Source organism: Quercus lobata, chromosome 2 (genome assembly GCF_001633185.2).
Source record: "Quercus lobata isolate SW786 chromosome 2, ValleyOak3.0 Primary Assembly, whole genome shotgun sequence".
NCBI lineage: Eukaryota > Viridiplantae > Streptophyta > Magnoliopsida > Fagales > Fagaceae > Quercus > Quercus lobata.
The window spans coordinates 60,433,241-60,454,722 of NC_044905.1; the positions used below are offsets into that span (position 1 = coordinate 60,433,241).

Here is a 21,482-nt window from a genome sequence, read left to right on the forward strand (position 1 = left end):
CTCGGTCACTCTATGAAAAAGAATTCTTTTTTAGGAGAGCAGTCAAAGGAGCAGCAATCAGACCATACTGCTGAATGAACTTTCTGTAGCAACCACTCAAGCCAAGAAATCCTTTCAAGGCTTTAACTGTGGCAGGGGTTGGCCATGATTGCATGGCTGAGGTTTTCTTTGGGTCAGTTCTAATTCCTTGACCAAAGATGAGATGGCCCATATATTCAACTTCAGGGTAGCCGAAAACACATTTAGGCCTTTTAGCACATAACTAGTTGTGAAGCAACACTTCTAAGACAGACTTAAATGGCTCAAATGGTCTTCAAGGTTCTTACTAAAGACTAAAATTTAATCAAAGACAACCAGCACAAATTTTCTCAAATTTAAAATTTACAAAAAGAAAAAAGAAAAAAATCATTCATTAAGGCTTGGAAGGTGGAAGGAGCATTGGTTAAGATAAATGGCATTACCAAGAACTCATACTAACCCTGATGAGTTCTAAAAGCTGCTTTTAACACATCTTCATCCCTTATTCTAATCTGCTGATACCCTTAAATCACATGAAAAGATAGAAAGTGTTTATTTAGGTACTCCCTTAAACCACCCCATCAATCAGCTTGACAAGCGCCCTCATAGCAAAGATGAACAATAATGATAAGAATCAGTCTCATTGTCTCAATTCTTTAGAGCAAGGAAAGAAAACCGAAGGACTCTTTTTGAAAATTACTACAAATCTTATTAGAGATATACCCTTTTGAATCCAACTTCAGCAGTCCCAATCCCAAAGCCAGATTTTTGCAAAGCATATTAGATTATCCAAATTTTATCTGGTTCATCTCTAATTTTTATAATCCCAGAGATTTTGTGTAAATCCTACCATCCAAATATTTGTTTGCAATTAGCACATCTAATAATTAATTACCTCCCCTCCACAAATGCATTATGCATTTTATGATGGAGAAAGCAATTTACCCATCACTCTTCAACTGGTTAGTGTTAACCTTTGCAAAAATTTTGTAAATGCCCTCCAACCAAGTTTATGGGCCTGTAATTCTCTAATATTTGAAGCTCTCTTTTACTTAGAACAAAAAGGATTACGGAGGAGTCATTTAAACTTCTCAAAAAAGTACCCATGAAAAACATTTTTAAAAAACTGTGTAAGTTGCACTAAGATCCCCGAAACTTTATGTTGTCGCATTAAAGCCGTCTTTGTGTTTTTTCTCCAATTTGGTACACTGACTTTAGTAATGTACCAAATATACCATTTCTATCTCCGTCAAATTTAACGGAAGAATGTGGCGGATTTTTCTATATAAAAAAAAAAAAAGAAAAAAAAAATCTAATTTAATTTTTTTTTCCCACATTTGAAATTTTTTGTGGCAAGTAAACACAAATCTAGGATTACACCTTTTGTACCACAACTTTACCTCAACTCTAATGTGACATGCTGTGAGTAGTAGAGAAAAAGTGGTAGGACTATGTGAAAGTGACAGATAATCACTCACAATCTGTTCATATAAGATAGTTGTCAAAAATAGTATGATTCTAGAATTACTCAAGGAACACTAGGTTCATTGGGAGGCTCTGGACAGAAGTGTTCAAACTCTTAGGTCCATGCTCAACTTCTTCACAAGCTTCAGCCAAAAGTACATACGAGCTTCGTCCTTAGCTCGGCCATCTTGCTTACTATAAGCTGTCCAACACTCTAACCTTAACTGCTTGAAGCTATCTCACAAATTGGATTTGAACCAGTATCAAGCTACCACCCTTTTAGTAGGTCGTAAGTGTATACTATACAGTCTTGAAATCCAGTTTTGAAACTGAACTAAGAACTCTCTCTTTTTTCTTTTCTTGCATCACCTCCATTTTTCGTGGCTTAATCAAACCCATTGAAATCCTACTATAGATACTATTTATGTGACAGCCTAGGCAAATCAAACTCTTCTTTTTCCAATAGTTGCCATGTTGTATTGAGTTGTTTTCCACAATCACTCGAGCTTGGCAGATGCTGCATAGTACGGACAAAGCTTGTTCACACACATATCCCCGGTCTAAACAAGTTTCCCTAGATCTGCCTGGGCTATCTCACAAAGTGCCCCAGGTTCTCCATTAATGGCTCCAATACAGCAAACCACCAAATGGAGAACCCAATCAATAACCAAGTTACAAGAACAAATCTTAGGTCCCGGAGATATGAGTATAGAATAGCACCCGCCAGTTTTGATTTCTGGTGTAAGCTTTCCAAGGTCCAATTGAACAGATGATTTTGTGATTGCTTCTTGCCATTCTAAACCAATATTTTTCTCGACCCACACTTTTTTAACATCTCACCCTAAGTGGTTGTTGACTCTTGAATCCATGATTAGCGATTCTGATCTTACTAAATGGGGCCTCAAGTTTGTTGACATCCGTGATCGCAAGGTTTTTGGTAGAGCTCTTGGTCTATGGTAGACTGAAGTTTTGGCTCTTCGATCTTAGCCTTCATGTTTTTAATGGTGTCAGAGGGATTGGTAGACGGTGAAGGGTTTTCTCAGTTGGTGTTTTCACGAATATTTGCATGTTATTGGTGAGATGGGGCGATGAACAACTCATCAATGATTAAGAGAAGTGATAAAGGAGGAAAGGCTCTTAAGTCTAAGAGATCAGGTGAGAAAAATATTATGTTAAAGGTTCTTGATCAGATACGGTAGTAAAAAAATTTGGTGCACTCCCCTCTTCACCGTTCCCCTTTCACCCAAGAGTCCCACTCCAACAAGCCAACAAATCCACAACCTACAGAATTCCAAACATACAAAATACCAAGGACCAAAAATTGAGCGAATACTCACAATAAGGAAGCAAATGGTCCATAGATTCCCCCATTAGACATTTAGACTTACACATCCAACACCATTCAATAATACATGTATGAAGTTTCAATAATTTTTAAAATGACATATACTCATAGGTCCCAGTATGAGAATTCCATCACCTAAACCGACCAGAACACTGAAATTTTTTTTTAAGTAATACCAATACTGACTGCCAGCAAACTTACCCCCGGCTGAAATCCACTTGTTTTGATCAACTTTGGTCAATTGGGTTGGTTTTACAATGTGAACAAAACTTAAGTACAGTACCTTAGGTACTGTTCTTTAGGTTCTCTTAAGATTCAGTCGTGTGTTTATTTAACTAAAAAATACAATTCTATCCCATGAGGAAAAATCCATATGGCAGAATCTTAAAAGAAGAACCTAAGGAATAACATCTAAGTATTGTATATAAGTCTTACCCTTACAATGTTTATTTACAGCCACCCAGTCCTAAGTCCCCAAATACCTCCTCATTGGCTCATTCCTGTTTTTCAGATCTCCCTTCAACATTAGAGTGGCAATCTTCCTTGTCATGCATACAAGAAGTTCGTGAAAATGCATGGTTATAAAGACTGATATCAATCTTCTTTCTTTTATTATTGGTAAGTTACACATGCACTCAATGGGTCTTGAACCCACAACCTCACCCTCCATCCCATTATTATGAGAGGAAGTGCTAATTGAGTTATAGCTCATTGACTGGAACTGACATCAATCTTTGAACACATAAATCATGGTATGCAGACTACAAGAAATTCACAGAAGCACAAAGGCCAACAATTAGATAAAAGGTTTATATTAGGTATGCAGTCCATATATATCCTAGTTATGCGGTTATCACTGAAAGTTCTATTTCATCTTCTATTCAAATTTATATGTTTTTTATTTAGATTTTTTATGAACAAGTAATTTTATAAATGAAAACAACAGATCGATAATCTTAAAACAGAGCATGACATCCAGAAACTACAATGACACTTCAAAAAAATCAAAACTCAGCATACGCCTCTGCTACAAGCCTATAACAGCTACAGTCAAAGCCCCAACCTACAAAGCCTATAGGGTATCCTACCACTACAACAGTACAAAACAGAGCAATAAACAGACCTTACTTTAAGCACATACAAAATCAATGGAAGATATGTTCCAACCAATTACACACAGCCCTATCTCATAGAATATTTGGCACTACTTAACAATAACTCATCTTCCATCTTACATCATGCTTAATATTGCCCAACAATAGCTTCCTCTAATAATATATTGTTATTTTGTTATTATATATTCTGGCATTGCGTTGCACCCAGATGTGATACATTGCAACAACCTACATTAGCTTGAATAGAGTAGCTATAATTCTCCTATCTTCAAGCTTATGAGCCCCCACTAGGAACACTCACACCAAGAGGAGCCAACTTGATCTCACACAGTACCAGCAACTGAAACCAAATCCTACAAGTGAAAGAACTTTCAAAACAAAGGTGGTCTCAAATCTCAATTGTGTTTCTACAAAACAAAGTAACACAAACATCACCAACATAACCTGTTTTAAAAGCCTTTCCCAAGTTGATTGCCTATTTAGAATAGCTAACCAACAAATGTGAATATTTGGGAATGAAAGGATTATGCCAAATCAATTTCCATGAAATTACTTCTTCATGCTTGACTCTAATTTCATTCCAAGCAAAAGAACAAGTGTAGGCACCAGACAAAGAAATTACCCATTGCACTAAATCAACATTTCCCATGTATCCTACTTAAGCCTGCTTGTAGGAGCCCCATCACTTCAGGTTGAGCATGGGGGCAAATCCAGCGACAATCCTTTAACATACTAGATACTTTGGCATCCAAGGAACTGGCAGCTTCAACAAACAGTCTATGACCAAACTTGGGCTAAAGCACCTTCAAGATGCCAGTTGCCAAATGTCCCCTCACCAATACCAAAGGAGTGTTTAACAATGGTCTAGCAATATCCCAAAGCTTAAGAATCTTCTCCAACCCCACGAACAGCCTTGTATAACACACCAGAAATTTCTACATTTTTTTTTTGATAGGTAAGAAAAATTGTATTAAGAAAAAACTACTTCATTAAAAAAATGTAGTAGGCAGAGAAACTATCTACAAGCGTCAACAAGAAAACAGAAAATTATAAAAAGAAGAAAGGGAATCTAAAAACAGCGGATGGAGGTAAATCTCCACATGAACAAAGTTCCTGCAAATAAAGCTAGGAGCTTATCCCCTGTAAACACCAAATCTTCAAAAATGCGATTATTTCTCTCCCTCCAAATAACACACATCACACAATGCAGTACCAAAGTCCAAATATTCAAAGAGTGCTTTTCCAACCAGTTTCTCCCACCTGCCAATAAATCAATAACTTTCTTGGGTAAAACCCAAGTAACACCAACCGATCTAAAGGCAAAACTCCATAACCGAGAAATCTCCCCACAACGCAACATGAGGTGAACAACACTATCCCCAGCCACTACACAGACAGAGGCCACACCGATCCATAATAGCAAAGCCCTGTCTCCTCAAATAATCATCTATGAGAATCTTCCCCCACGCAGCTTTCCAAATGAAAAAAGACACTTGATGTAGAGCCTTTATACCTCAAATGCTTTTCCAAGTAAAAGTAATAGAGTTAGTTCCCCTCAAAGCACCATAAAAGGACTGTATGTCGAAATCCCCCTTCAACCCCAAACACCATCTCATCCTATCTCAGTCCTCAATAGGAGAATTTTGTGACTCCAAGGTATGAAAATAGGCCCACACCAACTCCATCTTAAGAAGCTTCTAATTTAGCTTAGTTCTCTTCATGTTTTATTTGTCCAATAGTTTGCAGGAATGAGCTGCATTGCAGCAATGGCCAATGACATTTATTTAGTTAGAATGTGAGTCTAGTTGTGGTTTTGGGCCTTTATATCTGGACATAGTTGTTAAAAGCCTGTTCTGCTTGTCAAATTTTCCAAAATTTTATACTCTCCAAGATGAGGAGTCTGTCCCACTAAAATATGGACCAACAACTATATAAATAGCATTTAAACTGTCAATTAGTCAAAGTAAAAAATGAGAGTTTCCAGCAGCCTCGAAGCCCTTTTGAGTTTGAGAGGGGTATAATACTTTCTTCCCATGACTGCTAAGGAAATCTAGGCATGAGATGATTGCCAATGTTTCTTCTCATATTTTCATTTATAGTAGTTAATACATTGAATTCCATTCCCAAATCCATATTTTATTATGTCCCATTCATGCCTATGCCTTTCAACAATAACCCACCACCAATAAATATCCAATATGAACTGAATTCAAAATGAACCAACATCATATTTTGTATCAGAGAAACAAACCTGTTCTACATCACATACAAAATTATACTTGACCGTGACTTACTACTTACTGATCACAACCTCATCCTAATGCTTATAAAAGATACTCAAAAAGCCAATGATCCAAATAATTCTTATCAGACAGAGTTCAAAAGTTTCATAGTATGAATCTTAATACATACTGTGAGCCCATCTGTAAAAACTCTTCCACCAAAGAAACAAATAGTTCAGTAACCGCCCCACCCCAAGTCTTGAAAGCTCAATCACAGAAGAAATTCTAGTAAACTTTAAATCAAGCGAGGAAGATGAGAAAGATTATTTGGATAGAACAAACAAAATCCAAAGCAGGAAGAGAAAGTTAAAAAAAAAAAAAAAAATAGATGCAAAAGGATTATCACATCACAGGATTATGCAATACATTGTCCATAGACTAACTAAACCAAACAGTACTACCAACTCATTATTGTAGTTCAGCTTACAGAGTGACCTGGTTGAATTCTAAACGCAAGTAAGTCGGACGGAACGGCCATGAGACATGGTCCCAAACAATTACACTACCCTTTATTGGGTTCAAGTTATTGTTGATGTAACTTTTATCAATGTCATACCTTTCAATAACTTTCTGCGAAAAATATAACTTACCCACTTATAGTTTGACTGAAATTTTAGTTGCCCACCCTTTACAATTTGACATTTTACCCACCTGAGGTTTAGTTTATAATTTGACACTTTACCCACATGAGATTTGATCAAAATTTAAGTTGCTTACATGTGGTTTGAATTTCCATAATGCAAGTGTTCCAATGGATAGTTTTTGATCTTATTTGATCTTGTATTTTTATGTTTCTTTTTTTTTTTCTTTGGTGATTTTGGAGGAAAGAGACATAAAAATGGAGCAAACTTACATATTTCACTCTGTTTTTACAAGGCAAGTTATAGAAATCTACCTGAGCTAACCTTATACTAGAAAAATGTGAAATTTCAAATTTCAAACCACAAGTAGGCAACTTAAGTTTCAGCCAAACCACATGTGGCTAAATTGTAATTTTCCCTAACTTTCTAATGAACTTAGACCAATCCATGGTTGGATTATATCTCTCTCCTTATACCTAAATATCTTATGCTTACAACATATCAAGATGATTAATACAAAATTCAGCGTTCATGTAAGATTTCCAATAAAATGAATGCATAAAACATTGCATTTCATAATTCAAAATTTATCCAATTGCGCTGTGATTCGAAATAAAGGAAAAGTTTATTATTAGTAGTAATTTTTTATCAGGCTTTGGGTTTTTTTTACTGGTAACATAAATAGTACTAGTAAATACCATCAAAGACTCGCGGATTGTGGCGACGGGACCACGTAATCAACGACGACCACACTCTCCAGGTAATCCCTAACCTTATCCTTCTGCGAATTCACAAACTCGTGATTCGAATCCACGGCTTCCAAATCGCTAACTCCAGGATAAACCGCGAGTGAGGCCAGCGTGTACCCCTTTGCTCTGGCGGGCGAGAAGTTTTCTCCATAAGAAATCTGACTAATCTGTGGGAAGCTATCTTTAATTCCTTTTATAGCCCTGAAGATCTCGGATTTCACATCTTCGCCCAGGTTCTCCTTGAGCTTTAACAAAGTAAGTTTTACAGCGGAACCAGAAGGGACCGAGTACACGTGGCCTTCGTCGGAGGAGGAGGAGGAGACCCAATCGACGGCCATGATGTCGTCGATTATGGGGAGGACGTTTTCTTTGACGACGCTGTCGTGGCTAGGGTGAGCCGAGTAGGCGGCGAGGTCGTCTTTGGATTTGTAACGGCTATGGAGGACGTGGGTGAAGGTGAGGGGCTGGGATCTGGTGCGGAGGACTGGACCGGCTGTGATGTGGACGACTTGCTCGAGGGAGATCAGGGCGTTCAGGCCGTTGACCATCGCGTTGACCTTGGATGGGTCGGTGTTGTCCTTGACCTTGAAGAGGACCACGTGTTCGATGGTCTCCGACGACATCTTGATGTTGGTGGTGGGTTTGGACTTTGGGGATTGAGTGTAAGGTTTGAAGGAAAATGAGGGTTTGAGGTGGGGGAGGCGTATGGGAGGTGAGAAAGTGTTAGAAAATGACGGGGAAAAGAGAGTTCGGGCTTTCAGACACAGCATCGTCTGTGTGTGTGTGTGTGTGTTATCCTTAAAACAGTGTTTACAAAGTATTGGTTGATAGTTTAACTTGACAGTGATAGGAGGTTGGTGGTTTTATACATACTAGTCAGGCAGCACGTGAGAGCCACGGGTTAGTCATGGAAAAATATATATATACATATCCCTGATTTCCTAACCCGTGAATTCCTATAAGATCCAGTCCAAGATATTCGGGAAAAAACCCGTACAACCCCAACCACCAAAATTTCCTAAACAGCAAACCAATAGGAGTATTAGTCAGGCACAGAACCTTGGCCCTTTAGTACCTTTTTCCTCCAACCCAGCAAAAGCCTTACCTGTGTCACCATCCATTGTTGCCAATCGTTATTTGGTGTCTACCATCTCAAAACCAAATTACCAAAGGCTCTAGGGATAACACAGTTAAAGTTCTGCTTTAACCACACCACCTCCTAAAGCACTTTCTCCATATACAGTTAAAGAACCCTTTGGCCCAATTGTGCCCAAGCAACCTTCTTCTTATCCTCCTCAAAGAACAGGAAGAGCCTCTTACATCAGAAAACCTTTTGTTCAACACATCTCTTATATTGAGCCACATTTGGTTCACATAACAGATCCGCTAGCATTAGCAATGGAAGTACTGCCCAATAAATGGCATTTCCTTCCCAAAAGCCAAGAGAAAAACATCAAATTCTATAAAGGCATTCTCACTCAAGAAAAGTCTGCCAAAATAGAAAATATCATGGATAGAAATAACCCTTCAAAGGTTGTGTACCATAAATTCATAATTCAGAGTTTTGTGAGCTGCAAAGATTGAGGACACCCCTCCTCACTCAGAACACTTACAGTACTCAAGGGATCAGAACCCCTGTATAATTATTATGATTATATGGATGCTTTTGAAAGAGTGCTATTCTTCCAAAATGAGAACTATGACCACTCTTGGTTCATACAGTTTGACAAAAAATTCAAAGGCCAGATACCCTTATGGTTCCTCAAGTGGTGGGAAATGTTTGAATCTGTTTGGATTTCTTTTTGGGGATGACTGAAGGTAAGCCATACTGAGTATAGAAATTTCCTATTTCGTACTTGGCTTTGCTCTTGTTGGCTTGACTTTGGATTTTGAGATCTCTACACATCTTCATTCCTTCATTTCAGATTGTGCTAGAGATGTCTCCATAGGTTAGGTTATCATAGTCTATAACACCTAAGGGGCTAGTAAGAGTTTCTTTGACCTTCTGTCCAAATAATGTGGGTAAGCCATTGATGAACTTCTCCTTCCAAAATGGAGAGTTACAATCGCTTCTATGCATGACACGGGTGGTGAACACATCTTCATACCACCGATATTCTCCAAGGTTCTTACATCTAAGGTTACTTAACTGGTCATAAATTCTAGATGTGATGTTGTTGGGTTTACCTAAAAAGTGTTTCATGATCGTATAGATCAGGGTATTGACTCCGTCGGGAACACCTCTTCATATGCGTTCGTCAAAGATGGGGTTCTCTTCCTCATCCTTTTGGACAGCATGTTTGATGTGTTCTTTAGATTCTTCTGTTAGACAATTGTTCCACCAATCTAACAGTTTTCTTGTGAATCCTAAAACTATGAGCTCTACAACCTCGGTGTTCTGAATACCAATAGATAGTTATTGGCTACCATGGTTATATGCTGGATTTTGTTTAGGATTTCTTGTTCGGATAAACCATCTATGTTCCATTCATAGAGTTTACCGTTGGATACTGTGAACTGGGTAGTCCTTTCCTCGTATTGGAGGTCAGGAGGTGTAGGTCTGGGATACCAATTTTTGGTAAGGCTGGTTGGGTTTACCTTTGGTTGGTTACAGACAGTTACAGACAAAGGGGGAGAGTGCCACTCTGGGCAGTCTCGGTGCAGAAGCATAAATAGGTTACAAATGTATTTCTGTTACAAGTGTAAACTAGGGGAGAGGAGGAGAGTGCCATCTGTTTACAAAGTATTTCTGTTAAAAAGTAAAACTAGAACTCTGAGGTAGTGTAGAACTAAGCCTGTTGAAGACTAAAGCAAATGGTTCCTTTTATAGCTGGAGGAAGCTTTGGATTCTTTTAGGAGACTGCTGGAATCACGAAGGGTGAAATGCTTTTACTCCCAGGTGAATATCTTTTTAGCCGAAAGTAAATAGTGAACTCAATGATTCTATCAGGGTAGTATTTAGTGAACAGTAATGGTCACTGTTCATGAACAGTGTTCTATCCCCTTGCTTTTCTGAATAGTGATTATGCACAATGTTTTGGTACTTTGTAGTGAATAGTAATTTGTCGGCAATTTTGCTAGTGCGAGTACTGTTCCTAGAATAGTAACCGGATTGCAAAGGTGGTTCTTGAGCTATTCTGAGACTTCTGGAGCTGTTCTAGAGCATCCTGAAGCTGTTCTGGTATTGACTAATTACTGAGGCAGAAGAGTTCTTTTCTTCTGTCTCTATCTTCTTTAGTCTTTAATCAGTATCATAGCCAGATGGGTATCCATCATAGGGATCCCATGGAGGATTGTAATCACAATTATGCTCATGATACTTGGCATATTGATTACAAAAACCTCAGTATAGGATAGGTTCATAATATGCTTGTTGTGTTACTAACTATCTGGGCTCAACGTAATCAATCCTTTCGGTATGGAGGGCTGTCGAGTATGGCCTGGTGGTGAATACTGTAATTCTACCAGTATTTCCAACAAAATGTAATTCTGCCATAACTCACTGGTGACATCTAAAACCTCATTATTGAAGTAACTTCTCCAGCAATTAGCAAGAGCATAAGGGTCTTTAAGAGAGAGGTAAGAGTCTCCTTCATACCATAGGCCATTATGGGTGTACCCATTGATGAGTACAAGATGGTGCGCAGGTTGGACAATCATCCAATTGTTAATATCCCATTGTGGGAGAGTACTCCAGCATCTGATGGAGACAAAAGGACTTTTGATTTCTGAAACAACCTGTCGGACGATCTGGGGAAACTGGTTGATCTATTTATCGCTTGTTAGCTTGATGAGCTTGATAAAGCCATATTCAAACATATGTGAAAGCCAGCTTGGATCTTCTTCAACGGACCAATCTTCATAATTGATTATTAGGTCAAGGAGGGGATGTTTCTTTTCATAGACCCTATGGCTGCTTCCAAAGTATTCTTCCCAAGTTGACTGGATGAAGGCATTGTCAATGTCATCTGATTCTTCATCATAAACTGGGAAATGAGTGGTGACCAATATCCTGAAATGCTTGAACCATAGGTCACATGATTCAGACATAGTCTTGCTTCCCAAGATATGAACTTGTATGTCAGTAGGCAAGTTGGCAACAGCACTTCTTAGCTGGTTTTGAGTCTTAAGACTTGACCTAGCATAATCGGTGCCCATAATAGTCGGTTTATCCGTTGAATGGATTTCCTCTTTGCCAAAGAGTTGACTAAAAGAAATTCGGCTTATTTCAATTTCTGCCTCAAGATTTACTAGGTGTATCTCTAGTGCTCTGAAGGTCTTTTGAAAAAGGCGATTGTTGCTTTGGGTAAAAGCTCTTTGAAGGTTATCAAGGATAATTTTGATGGAGGGTGGAAGTTCTGTGTACACTCCATTTTTAAATTGGAAATTCCTGGATAAAACTTCTTGTAAGGTAATGGCCACATTACCACTGGAAAATATTATTTTAAATGGAACATCTTCTTGAAGGGATGTTGCTTCCCTGGGTTCTGTTCCAGAAGAAGCGCCTTCATGCTTGTGATAAGGAAAACCTTGGATAGGAGCTTTTCCTTTGTTCCTGCTTGAAGAAGCCATTTTCCACTTACTAGTTGGGCAAGTATAATGGGTTATCTGCCATGTATTAACAAAATGGTCACTTTTAAAAACATTTTTATTAAAATCATGAGATGTCATGGAGCAAATACTTTTATGCTGGATGCATGGAATGAGATATGATGAGGGTTTATGAAACTGGTCGAGGTTCAAAAAATCATCATTTATGAAGAGGATGGAAGATACAGAAGGATCAAGGTTCTTTTCTTAATCAATATTTTATGAGGATATTTTGGTATTGACAAGGTTAAGAGTTTTGGAGATAGAGACTTCTTGGAGACTGTCGATGTCTTTAGGCTCTGGGCTCCTAAGAAACTTAAACCTGATTGGTTGGCCAAAGGGATGGGTAGTGATTCCTTCACTATTCGTGATGAAAGGATACAAAAGACACATGAAAGGGTTTCCTAAGATAACCCCATCTGTCATATTTTTGACAAGAATAAATGTGGTTTTGAAACACGCATTGTCTTGGCAAACATGAGCTTTTGGGATTTTGAATTCAATCTGTATTTTTCCTCCACTTGCGGAAGTCAACCTTTCTTTGGTTTTCCGGAAGTATTTAAAGGGAATGATTCCTTCTTGAATGCAGTTGAGATCAGCGCCTAAATCTATTAACGCTACTACCTCAAATTGAAAATCTTTGCTGATGACAATCCTAACTTTGGAGTGCCATTTCTGGTTTGCTAAAGCTTGGGGCATCCTTGTCTGGAAGTAGTTTCCAATTAGTTTTGGTAATAACACAAGACTTTTTATGCCATCTGAAATGTTTATCAAAGTATTCAAAGAAAGGATAATCACTGGATACCTCTTTCATGAATAATTTCCATTTCTCCAAAACTTCCTGTTTTTGTTCTCTAGTATGATTGGCTCTATAGGCTTCTCTCTTGGCTCTGTTTCTTTCAGAGTTAAAATCCTTGGTTAGAGCATCCATATCAGGGGTGAACTCTTTTGTCAACATCAAGAGCTGGTGATCAATATCAGTTTCTTGCTGATAAGGATCTTGTGGATTTCTCATATCCATTCCTGATGGTGAAGGAGGCTTTAAGCTGTCTTGACTAGTGCTATCTTCCTCTTGATCAGCAACTGAGTCTTGCTTGGCTGTGTAACAAGGGGTACTAACCTAGGAATGGTTCTTTACACCTTGGAATTGTGGATCTAGGTCTCTTCTAGATGTGGGAAAAGGTGCTCGTGTTCTGGACGAACTACACTGGGATGCAGGTCTATCTCTAAGGTGGATAGTTGGCTACCTAAAGGGTTGGTGTAGATCTATGGATCTAGACCTTGGTTCCTGGTACAGATCTACCGAAGATCTGGGCCTGGGTTCATCATATTCTAAGGGAGTCTTATACCTAGATTGGTCAAAATTAAGTCTAACCGTTCCATCGGCTAGCTGTTGGACAAAATCTAGATCTAGGTTCCTAACTGGGTTTTGGAACTGTAGATGATGATTCTCATTATCTATAGTCCAATGTGCTGGGAATGTGACTTCAGACCATTTCAGGGTTCTGGGTACCTGAACTGTGGATCTAACGTCTGGGGTTTGGATAAGGGTGGTTTCACCAGCCTTTCTCTTATCTGTGGCTTGGATAGACATGTTTGTTCTCATGCACTTATAATACACTCTGTATATAAGGGCAAGTTGTTTGGTTCTAGTAACACGAGGGTTCCATGGGTTTTGATGTTGAGAGTGAGGACCTTCAAGATGTGAGGGTCATCAAGTGTTACAGTAAGATTGGGGAAACAATCAAAGTGGATTGGTTCGCTGCTCAAACTGGATTCCATGGTACCTAGAAGACTGTCATTAAACCTAAGATGACGAGTGTCTCTAAGGGCCATAAGGACTGAGTTGTTCAACCCTTCTCTGATCAATAGTTTTATCAATAGTTTTACTCCAACTTGGACTAAACCGAGGTGAAGGAATTTATGATTTTTTTTTTCCCTGTGAGCTTTCACTGCTGTAGGGGATAACAAGTAGCATGTTTCATACTCCTTGTTGATGCTATAAACTTGCTCTATAGTCCTAATATGGTAGTCTGTTTTGAAAGTCTTTTTCAAGGACCACGATGATGACTTATAGACCTGGTTTGTGGGTACTTTTGGTATGTTCCAATCTCCTAACTTCTGATCTAGATCCGAAAGCTGGTACGACTCCGAGTTGATCGTTCCATCATCTTGTGGAATCTCAGGGAGGGATGTACTGCTAGATCTAATGCTGGTGGATGAATCACTCCTTCTAAACATCCTATTCATCATTCTAGATTAAAAGCCTAAGAAATCAATTACAACCTAGACTACCTTTATCTTCCAATTTCTGGATCTAACCTTAGATCTGAAACAGGGTGTTCTCAAAGAGACAGACGCCTTCTATGACTCTTGTAACCTCTTACAGCCACTGGATTCCTATCCTAGTGTACTGGTACCCCACCGTACGTAAACCCTAACGCTCTCCTAGCTTGACGGGAATTATTGCTTGGCCGCGAGTAATGACACAATTTAGGAATTTAGTCTTACCGGGTTACAAACCGACACAAAACCGGACTTAAACATCTCAATAGGACACATCTGCAACAAATTTTAGGCAAGAAACAAAGATAGGAAAAAGAAGATAACTGGGAAGTAAAAGATTAGCTTGAACAAATAATCACAGGATAATAAACAGAAAGAATGAACGGGAGGCTCAGCCTACCACCAAAAGAAAGAACAGTAAACACTGACTAAGATGAAATAATAGGTGAAGAATGATATGTATGGGAGTGGAAGTGCTATCAGAAAATAGATGTAAAACAAAATAATGTTTGTAAGAGATAACATATTCAAGATAATGTTTAACCACAGGACAATCATCCAATTGTTATTATCCCATTGTGGGAGAGTACTCCAACATCTGTAACCTATTTATGCTTCCGCACCGAGATTGCCCAGAACGGCACTCTCCCCCTCTGTCTGTAACTGTCTGTAACTTACCCCCCTTTTTGGTATCAGAGCCAAGTTTTAGCCGATAGTAAGTGTTGTAAGTTACTGTTTTTATTCAATCAAGTTGGCCAGTTCAATCGCCATAATTATCCATTATTTTGTGGTTAAACATTATTTTGAATATGTTATCTCTTACAAATATTATTTTGTTTAACATTATTTTGTTTTACATCTATTTTCTGATAGCACTTCCACTCCCATACATATCATTCTTCATCTATTATTTCATCTTAGTCAGTGTTTACTGTTCTTTCTTTTGGTGGTAGGCTAAGCCTCCCGTTCATTCTTTCTGTTTATTATCCTGTGATTATTTGTTCAAGCTAATCCTTTACTTCCCAGTTATCTTTTTTTTCCTATCTTTGTTTCTTGCCCAAAATTTGTTGTAGATGTGTCCTATTGAGATGTTTAAGTCTGGTTCTGTGTCGGTTTGTAACCCAGTAAGACTAAATTCCTAAATTGTGTCATTACTCGCGGCCAAGCAATAATTCCCGTCAAGCTAGGAGAGCGTTAGGGTTTGCGTACGGTGGGGTACCAGTACACCAGGATAGGAATCCAGCGGCTGTAAGAGGTTACAAGAGTCATAGAAGGCGTCTGTCTCTTTGAGAACACCCTATTTCAAATCTAAGGTTAGATCCAGAAATTGGAAGATAAAGGTAGTCTAGGTTGTAATTGATTTCTTAGGATTTTAATCCAGAATGATGAATAGGATGTTTAGAAGGAGTGATTCATCCACTAGCATTAGATCTAGCAGTACATCCCTCCCTGAGATTCCATAAGATGATGGAACGATCAACTCGGAGTCGTACCAGCTTTCGGATCTAGATCAAAAGTTAGGGGATTGGAACATACCAAAAGTACCCACAAACCAGGTCTATAAGTCATCATTGTGGTCCTTGAAAAAGACTTTCAAAACAGATTACCATGTTAGGACTATAGAGCAAGTTTATAGTATCAACAAGGAGTATGAAACATGCTACTTGTTATCGCCTGCAGTAGTGAAAGCTCACAGGGAAAAAGATCATAAATTCCTTCACCTCGGTTTAGTCCAAGTTGGAGTAAAATTATTGATCAGAGAAGGGTTGAACAACTTAATCCTTATGGCCCTTAGAGACACTCGTCATCTTAGGTTTAATGACAGTCTTCTAGGTACCATGGAATCCAGTTTGAGCAGCGAACCAGTCCACTTTGATTGTTTCCCCAATCTTACTGTAACAATTGATGACCCTCACATCTTGAAGGTCCTCACTCTCAACATCAAAACTCATGGAACCCTCGTGTTACATGGATCCAAACAACTTGCCTTTATATACAGAGTGTATTATAAGTGCATGAGAACAAACATGTCTATCCAAGCCATAGACAAGAGAAAGGCCGGTGAAACCACCCTTATCCAAACCCCAGACGTTAGATCCACAGTTCAGGTACCTAGAACCCTGAAATGGTCTAAAGTTACACTCCCGGCACATTGGACTATAGATAATGAGAATCATCATCTACAGTTCCAAAACCCAGTTAGGAACCCAGATCTAGATTTTGTCCAACAACTAGCCGATGAAACGGTTAGACTTAGCTTTGACCAATCTAGATACAGGTCACCCTTAGAATATGATGAACCTAGGCCCAGATCTTCAGTAGATCTGTACCAGGAACCAAGGTCTAGATCCATAAATCTACGCCAACCCTTTAGGCAACCAACTATCCACCTTAGAGATAGACCTGCATCCCAGTGTAGTTCATCCAGAACACAAGCACCTTTTCCCACATCTAGAGGAGACCTAGATCCACAATTCCAAGGTGTAAAGAACCATTCCCAGGTTAGTACCCCTTGTTACACAGCCAAGCAAGACTTAGTTGTTGATCAAGAGGCAGACAACACTAGTCAAGACAGCTTAAAGCCTCCTTCACCATTAGGAACGGATATGAGAAATCCACAAGATCCTTATCAACAAGAAACTGATATTGATCACCAGCTCTTGATGTTGACAAAAGAGTACACCCCTGATATGGATGCTCTAACCAAGCATTTTAACTCTAAAAGAAACAGAGCCAAGAGAGAAGCCTATAGAGCCAATCATACCAGAGAACAAAAACAGGAAGTTTTGGAGAAATGGAAATTATTCATGAAAGAGGTATCCAGTGATTATCCTTTCTTTGAATATTTTGAGAAACATTTCAAATGGCATAAAAAATCTTGTGTCACAGCCAAACTTCCAAATAATCCTAGCCAACCATCAAGTGTTAGGAATCCATCACAAGAAGTAGAGAAACCAGCCTCTCTTTCACCAAAAGTAAATGTCTTAGAAGCACACATATCCTCTAGCAGTTCTAGTAGAACCTCCTCAGAAGATGAAAAGGAGAAAGGACAACTAGATGACCAACTTCAAGATTCACCCCCAATCCTTCCTAAGAAAAGGGTATCCAAATACAGAGGAAAAGAAACCTCTAAAGATTTCCACAAGAAGAGAATAGTTTCCAGACAATATAGAAAATAGAAGTTCAAAAACGATGATTTCTATAAGAAAGGAAACCCCAAATCCATAGAAAACCTCAAACCTAAAGCAAAAGGAAAATGCTTTAATTGTGGAAAAAGGGGACATTTTAAGAAAGAATGTCCAGGCAAATCCTCTACCAACTCCTTAATTAGTAAAGATATCTCCGAGATTTTAGAACTTGACCATTCAGAAAGTGAGTCCCCCAATAGTTCTATTAACCGAGAAATCTGTCAGATTTACTAATCTTCATCCTCTCCTAGAATTTCAACCAGCACTTCTAGTAGTCCAGATGAAGCCATACCATGCAAGGATAGTTGTTGTAGAAACAACACTATCAATGTTTTTTCTAAACAAGAAGAACTCCTCTTAGATCTCATAGAACAGATCAAAGACCTAGTTGAGAAAGCATAAAGGCTTAGTTCTACACTACCTCAGAGTTCCAGTTTTACTTTGTAACAAAAATACTTTGTAAACAGATGGCACTCTCCTCCTCTCTCCTAGTTTATACTTGTAACAGAAATACATTTGTAACCTATTTATGCTTCCGCACCGAGACTGCCCAGAACGGCACTCTCCCCCTCTGTCTGTAACTGTCTATATATATATATATATATATATATATATAGTGATTAGGATCAATTTTAGATTTTATTTATATCACAAAATAAAGATATAAATTATTTGATTTTTAAAATATATAGAGATTTACATTAATTAAAAGAGACATTATTATTAATTTTAAGAATTTTGATAATTGTGTCATAAAAAGTTAATCTCATTCGTATAAGACTAAGACAGATCTCAGTCCAATATTTTAATATTTTATTTTGACTTATAACTTACACCTTAATAGTTGTGAATATATTGTAACAACAACAAAATGTCACAACATTTTTAGTTGTGCTATATCTCGGTATAATATTTTATTATTTTATTTTATTTTATTTTGACTCAAAAGTAATTGACACATGCATTACAACATTTTCATAATATCTTTATGCATACATTTTACTTAATTACAATGTAAATTTATATTGTAGACACAATAAAATTTGCAAATTTTGTACACATTTACAAAATTTGTACAATATTTACCATTTTTTGTGCAAATGTGTATAATATTTACCACTTTTGTGTATTTACAATGTAAACTTGTATTGCAAGTACAAAGTAAACATATAAAGATCTTAAAAAAACAAAAAACAAAAACAAAAACAAAGCTCAAACCAACTAGCATACTTGAAGGGAAAAAAAGAAAAGAAAAAGTGCACCTTACTAATTGAATAAACCAAAAAAAAAAAAAAAAAAAAAAACTATTCATGAGCCTTTGGCTCTTTTTATATAGTTAACAGATATGCTAACTTACATAAATATTTAAAAGAAAAAAAAAACTTTAGACATTGTAGAAATTAATGTTAAAATGTTGTAGATTTAGCATTTTTTTATTTGATCTATAAGAAACTAAGATCTCAACAATTGTGAAAATATTGTGATAACAATAAGTGTTGTAACATTTTCTCAAAACATTTATTTTTAGTTGTGGTTGGTCACAGTCTCATATTTTATTATTTTATTTCAACTTATAAGAAATTGGCATGTCAATAATTATGAAAATATTGTGAAATTTGTTGTGTTAGTATAACAATATATATACCAGCTTACATAAATATTAAAAAAAGTAAATAAATAAAACTTTAGGCACTATAGCTACCGAGTTAGTTGAATAAACAAAAAAACACTACACAATAAGTGTTGTAACATTTTCTCAAAAAATTTGTTTTTAATTGTGGTTGGTCACAGTCTCATATTTTATTATTTTATTTCGGTTGGTAAGAAATTGACACATTAATAATTGTGAAAATATTGTGAAATTTTTTGTGTCAGTATAATAATAATAATAATAATAATATATATATATATATATATCAGCTTATATAAATATTTAAAAGAAAAAAAAAAACACAAATCGACTGAAAAAAAATTAAAAAAAAAAAATTAGGCACTGTAGCTACCATGCCAATTGAATACACCAAAAGCACTGCACAATAAGTATTGTAACATTTTCTCAAAACATTTATTTTTAGTTGTGATTGATCACAGTCTCATATTTTATTATTTTATTTCGACTTATAAGAAATTGAGATATCAATAATTGTGAAAATATTGTGACATTTGTTGTGTCAGTATAACAATATATATATACCAACTTACATAAATATCTAAAAGAAAAGAAGAGAGAAGAAAAAAAAAAAACACAAACTGATTACTAAAAAAAAAAAAAACTTTAGGCACTGTAGCTACCGTGCCAGTTGAATAAACCAAAAGCACTGCACAATAAGTGTTGTAACATTTTCTCAAAACATTTATTTTTAGTTGTGGTTGGTCGCAGTCTCATATTTTATTATTTTATTTCAACTTGTAAGAAATTGACACGTCAATAATTGTGAAAATATTGTGAAATTTATTGTGTCAGTATAACAATATATATAAAAGAGAAAAAAAAAAGTACAAACGGAAGACTGAAAAAAAAAAAGTAAAAAAAAAAAAAAGATAAAGTGCCTCACCAAAATGGTACTGTAGATAAACAGTGAAAAATGTTGTATGAATAGTGCAAAAACACTATAAAGGCATTGGCACTTTTAGATATAAGATTTATATATATATATATATATATATATATAAAGTTAGAAAGTGGGTGGGTGTTTTAATTTTTTAATTTGTTTGAAATCGAAGCAAACATTTAGTCTTGGTACAAAGTTTCCACAACTAGTGGGGGTTGAACCCTCCACCAAGTTGGTGGCTGTTTCAACTTTCAAGTTTCAACTAGAGTTGTCCATAAGTCAGTTGGATTAGATTTGGGCTCAACCCACATCCAACCTAACCTAATCGGATGAGGCAACCCTCAATCCCTCATCGACCAAGAGGATGATCAGATTGGGCAAGTTGGAGCTTCAACGAATGGCAGGCAGATCGATTATGGTTAAAGATTTGGAAAACAATGAGAATTTGGCATGAAAAATGTGAAAAAGGCCCGAAATCCGGCAAGATCTCAACTAGATCTAGCGAAATCGTTGGATCTAACTGAGATCTTCTTGAAAATATCCCAAATCTCGCTGGAAAAAACCTATGTGCTTGGTCGGTTTGGGTTACTCGGATTTTAGAGGAGGAGAACTAACATCCAACCTACCAATCTCGGTTTTTGGAAAAAGAAACCCGTCACTGACCGCCATATATATATATATATATATTTTTTTTTTTTAGAGCATATTCCGGTATTCCCATTGGCGCTTTTTTTTCTTTCTTTTCTCCTTTTTATTAAATAGTAAAAATGGCATTTTATAAAAGTTAATCCATCGCATTTATATTATATATATATATATATATTTATTTATTTCTTTTTCTACTAATGTATTTTATACATAAAACATAATGTAATGTTTTTTCTTTCAGAAAAGTAAGAATATTATTGGTTCATGAATGAGATACATCATGATCCAATACATGAAAAACAAGGAGGTAAATTCTCCATCCATACAGTAGTAGCAACATTATCATGAGCAATTAAGGCTAATTGGTTTCTAGAAAAAACAAAATATAAGGCTAATTGTTGTGCTACCCTATCACAAGACTTTGACACCAACTGAAACTGATATGACTGGGTTGGAAACAAACAACAACTGAAACACATATTCAACCAGTTGAGCAACTCCTGAGTTAGTGCAGGTCCGTTGTTGAAAAATACTCACCGTAGTCCTATCCCCCCATTCAAGGAGGGTATCAAGGAGCCCAACTTCCAGAGAAAACTGTATTACATCCAAAGCAACAGAAATATAGGAAACTAAAATATCATTCAACATAGGTATTCTACAACTT

The 21,482-nt window shown here is 36.9% G+C and overlaps 1 protein-coding gene across 1 annotated transcript; it reads right to left on the reverse strand.

Moving 5' to 3' along the window:
• Positions 1-7,256: 7,256 nt before the first annotated feature.
• On the reverse strand, positions 7,257-8,372 carry LOC115978121 (stress-response A/B barrel domain-containing protein UP3-like). The gene has a single exon (XM_031100143.1). It carries the CDS (start codon positions 8,322-8,324, stop codon positions 7,506-7,508), a length of 819 nt encoding a protein of 272 aa, XP_030956003.1. The 5' UTR covers positions 8,325-8,372; the 3' UTR covers positions 7,257-7,505.
• Positions 8,373-21,482: the final 13,110 nt, after the last annotated feature.

Bases quoted from the DNA above. Each gene is read 5' to 3' on its own strand.
- LOC115978121 (XM_031100143.1), bottom strand. From the start codon at position 8,324: ATGCTGTGTCTGAAAGCCCGAACTCTCTTTTCCCCGTCATTTTCTAAC.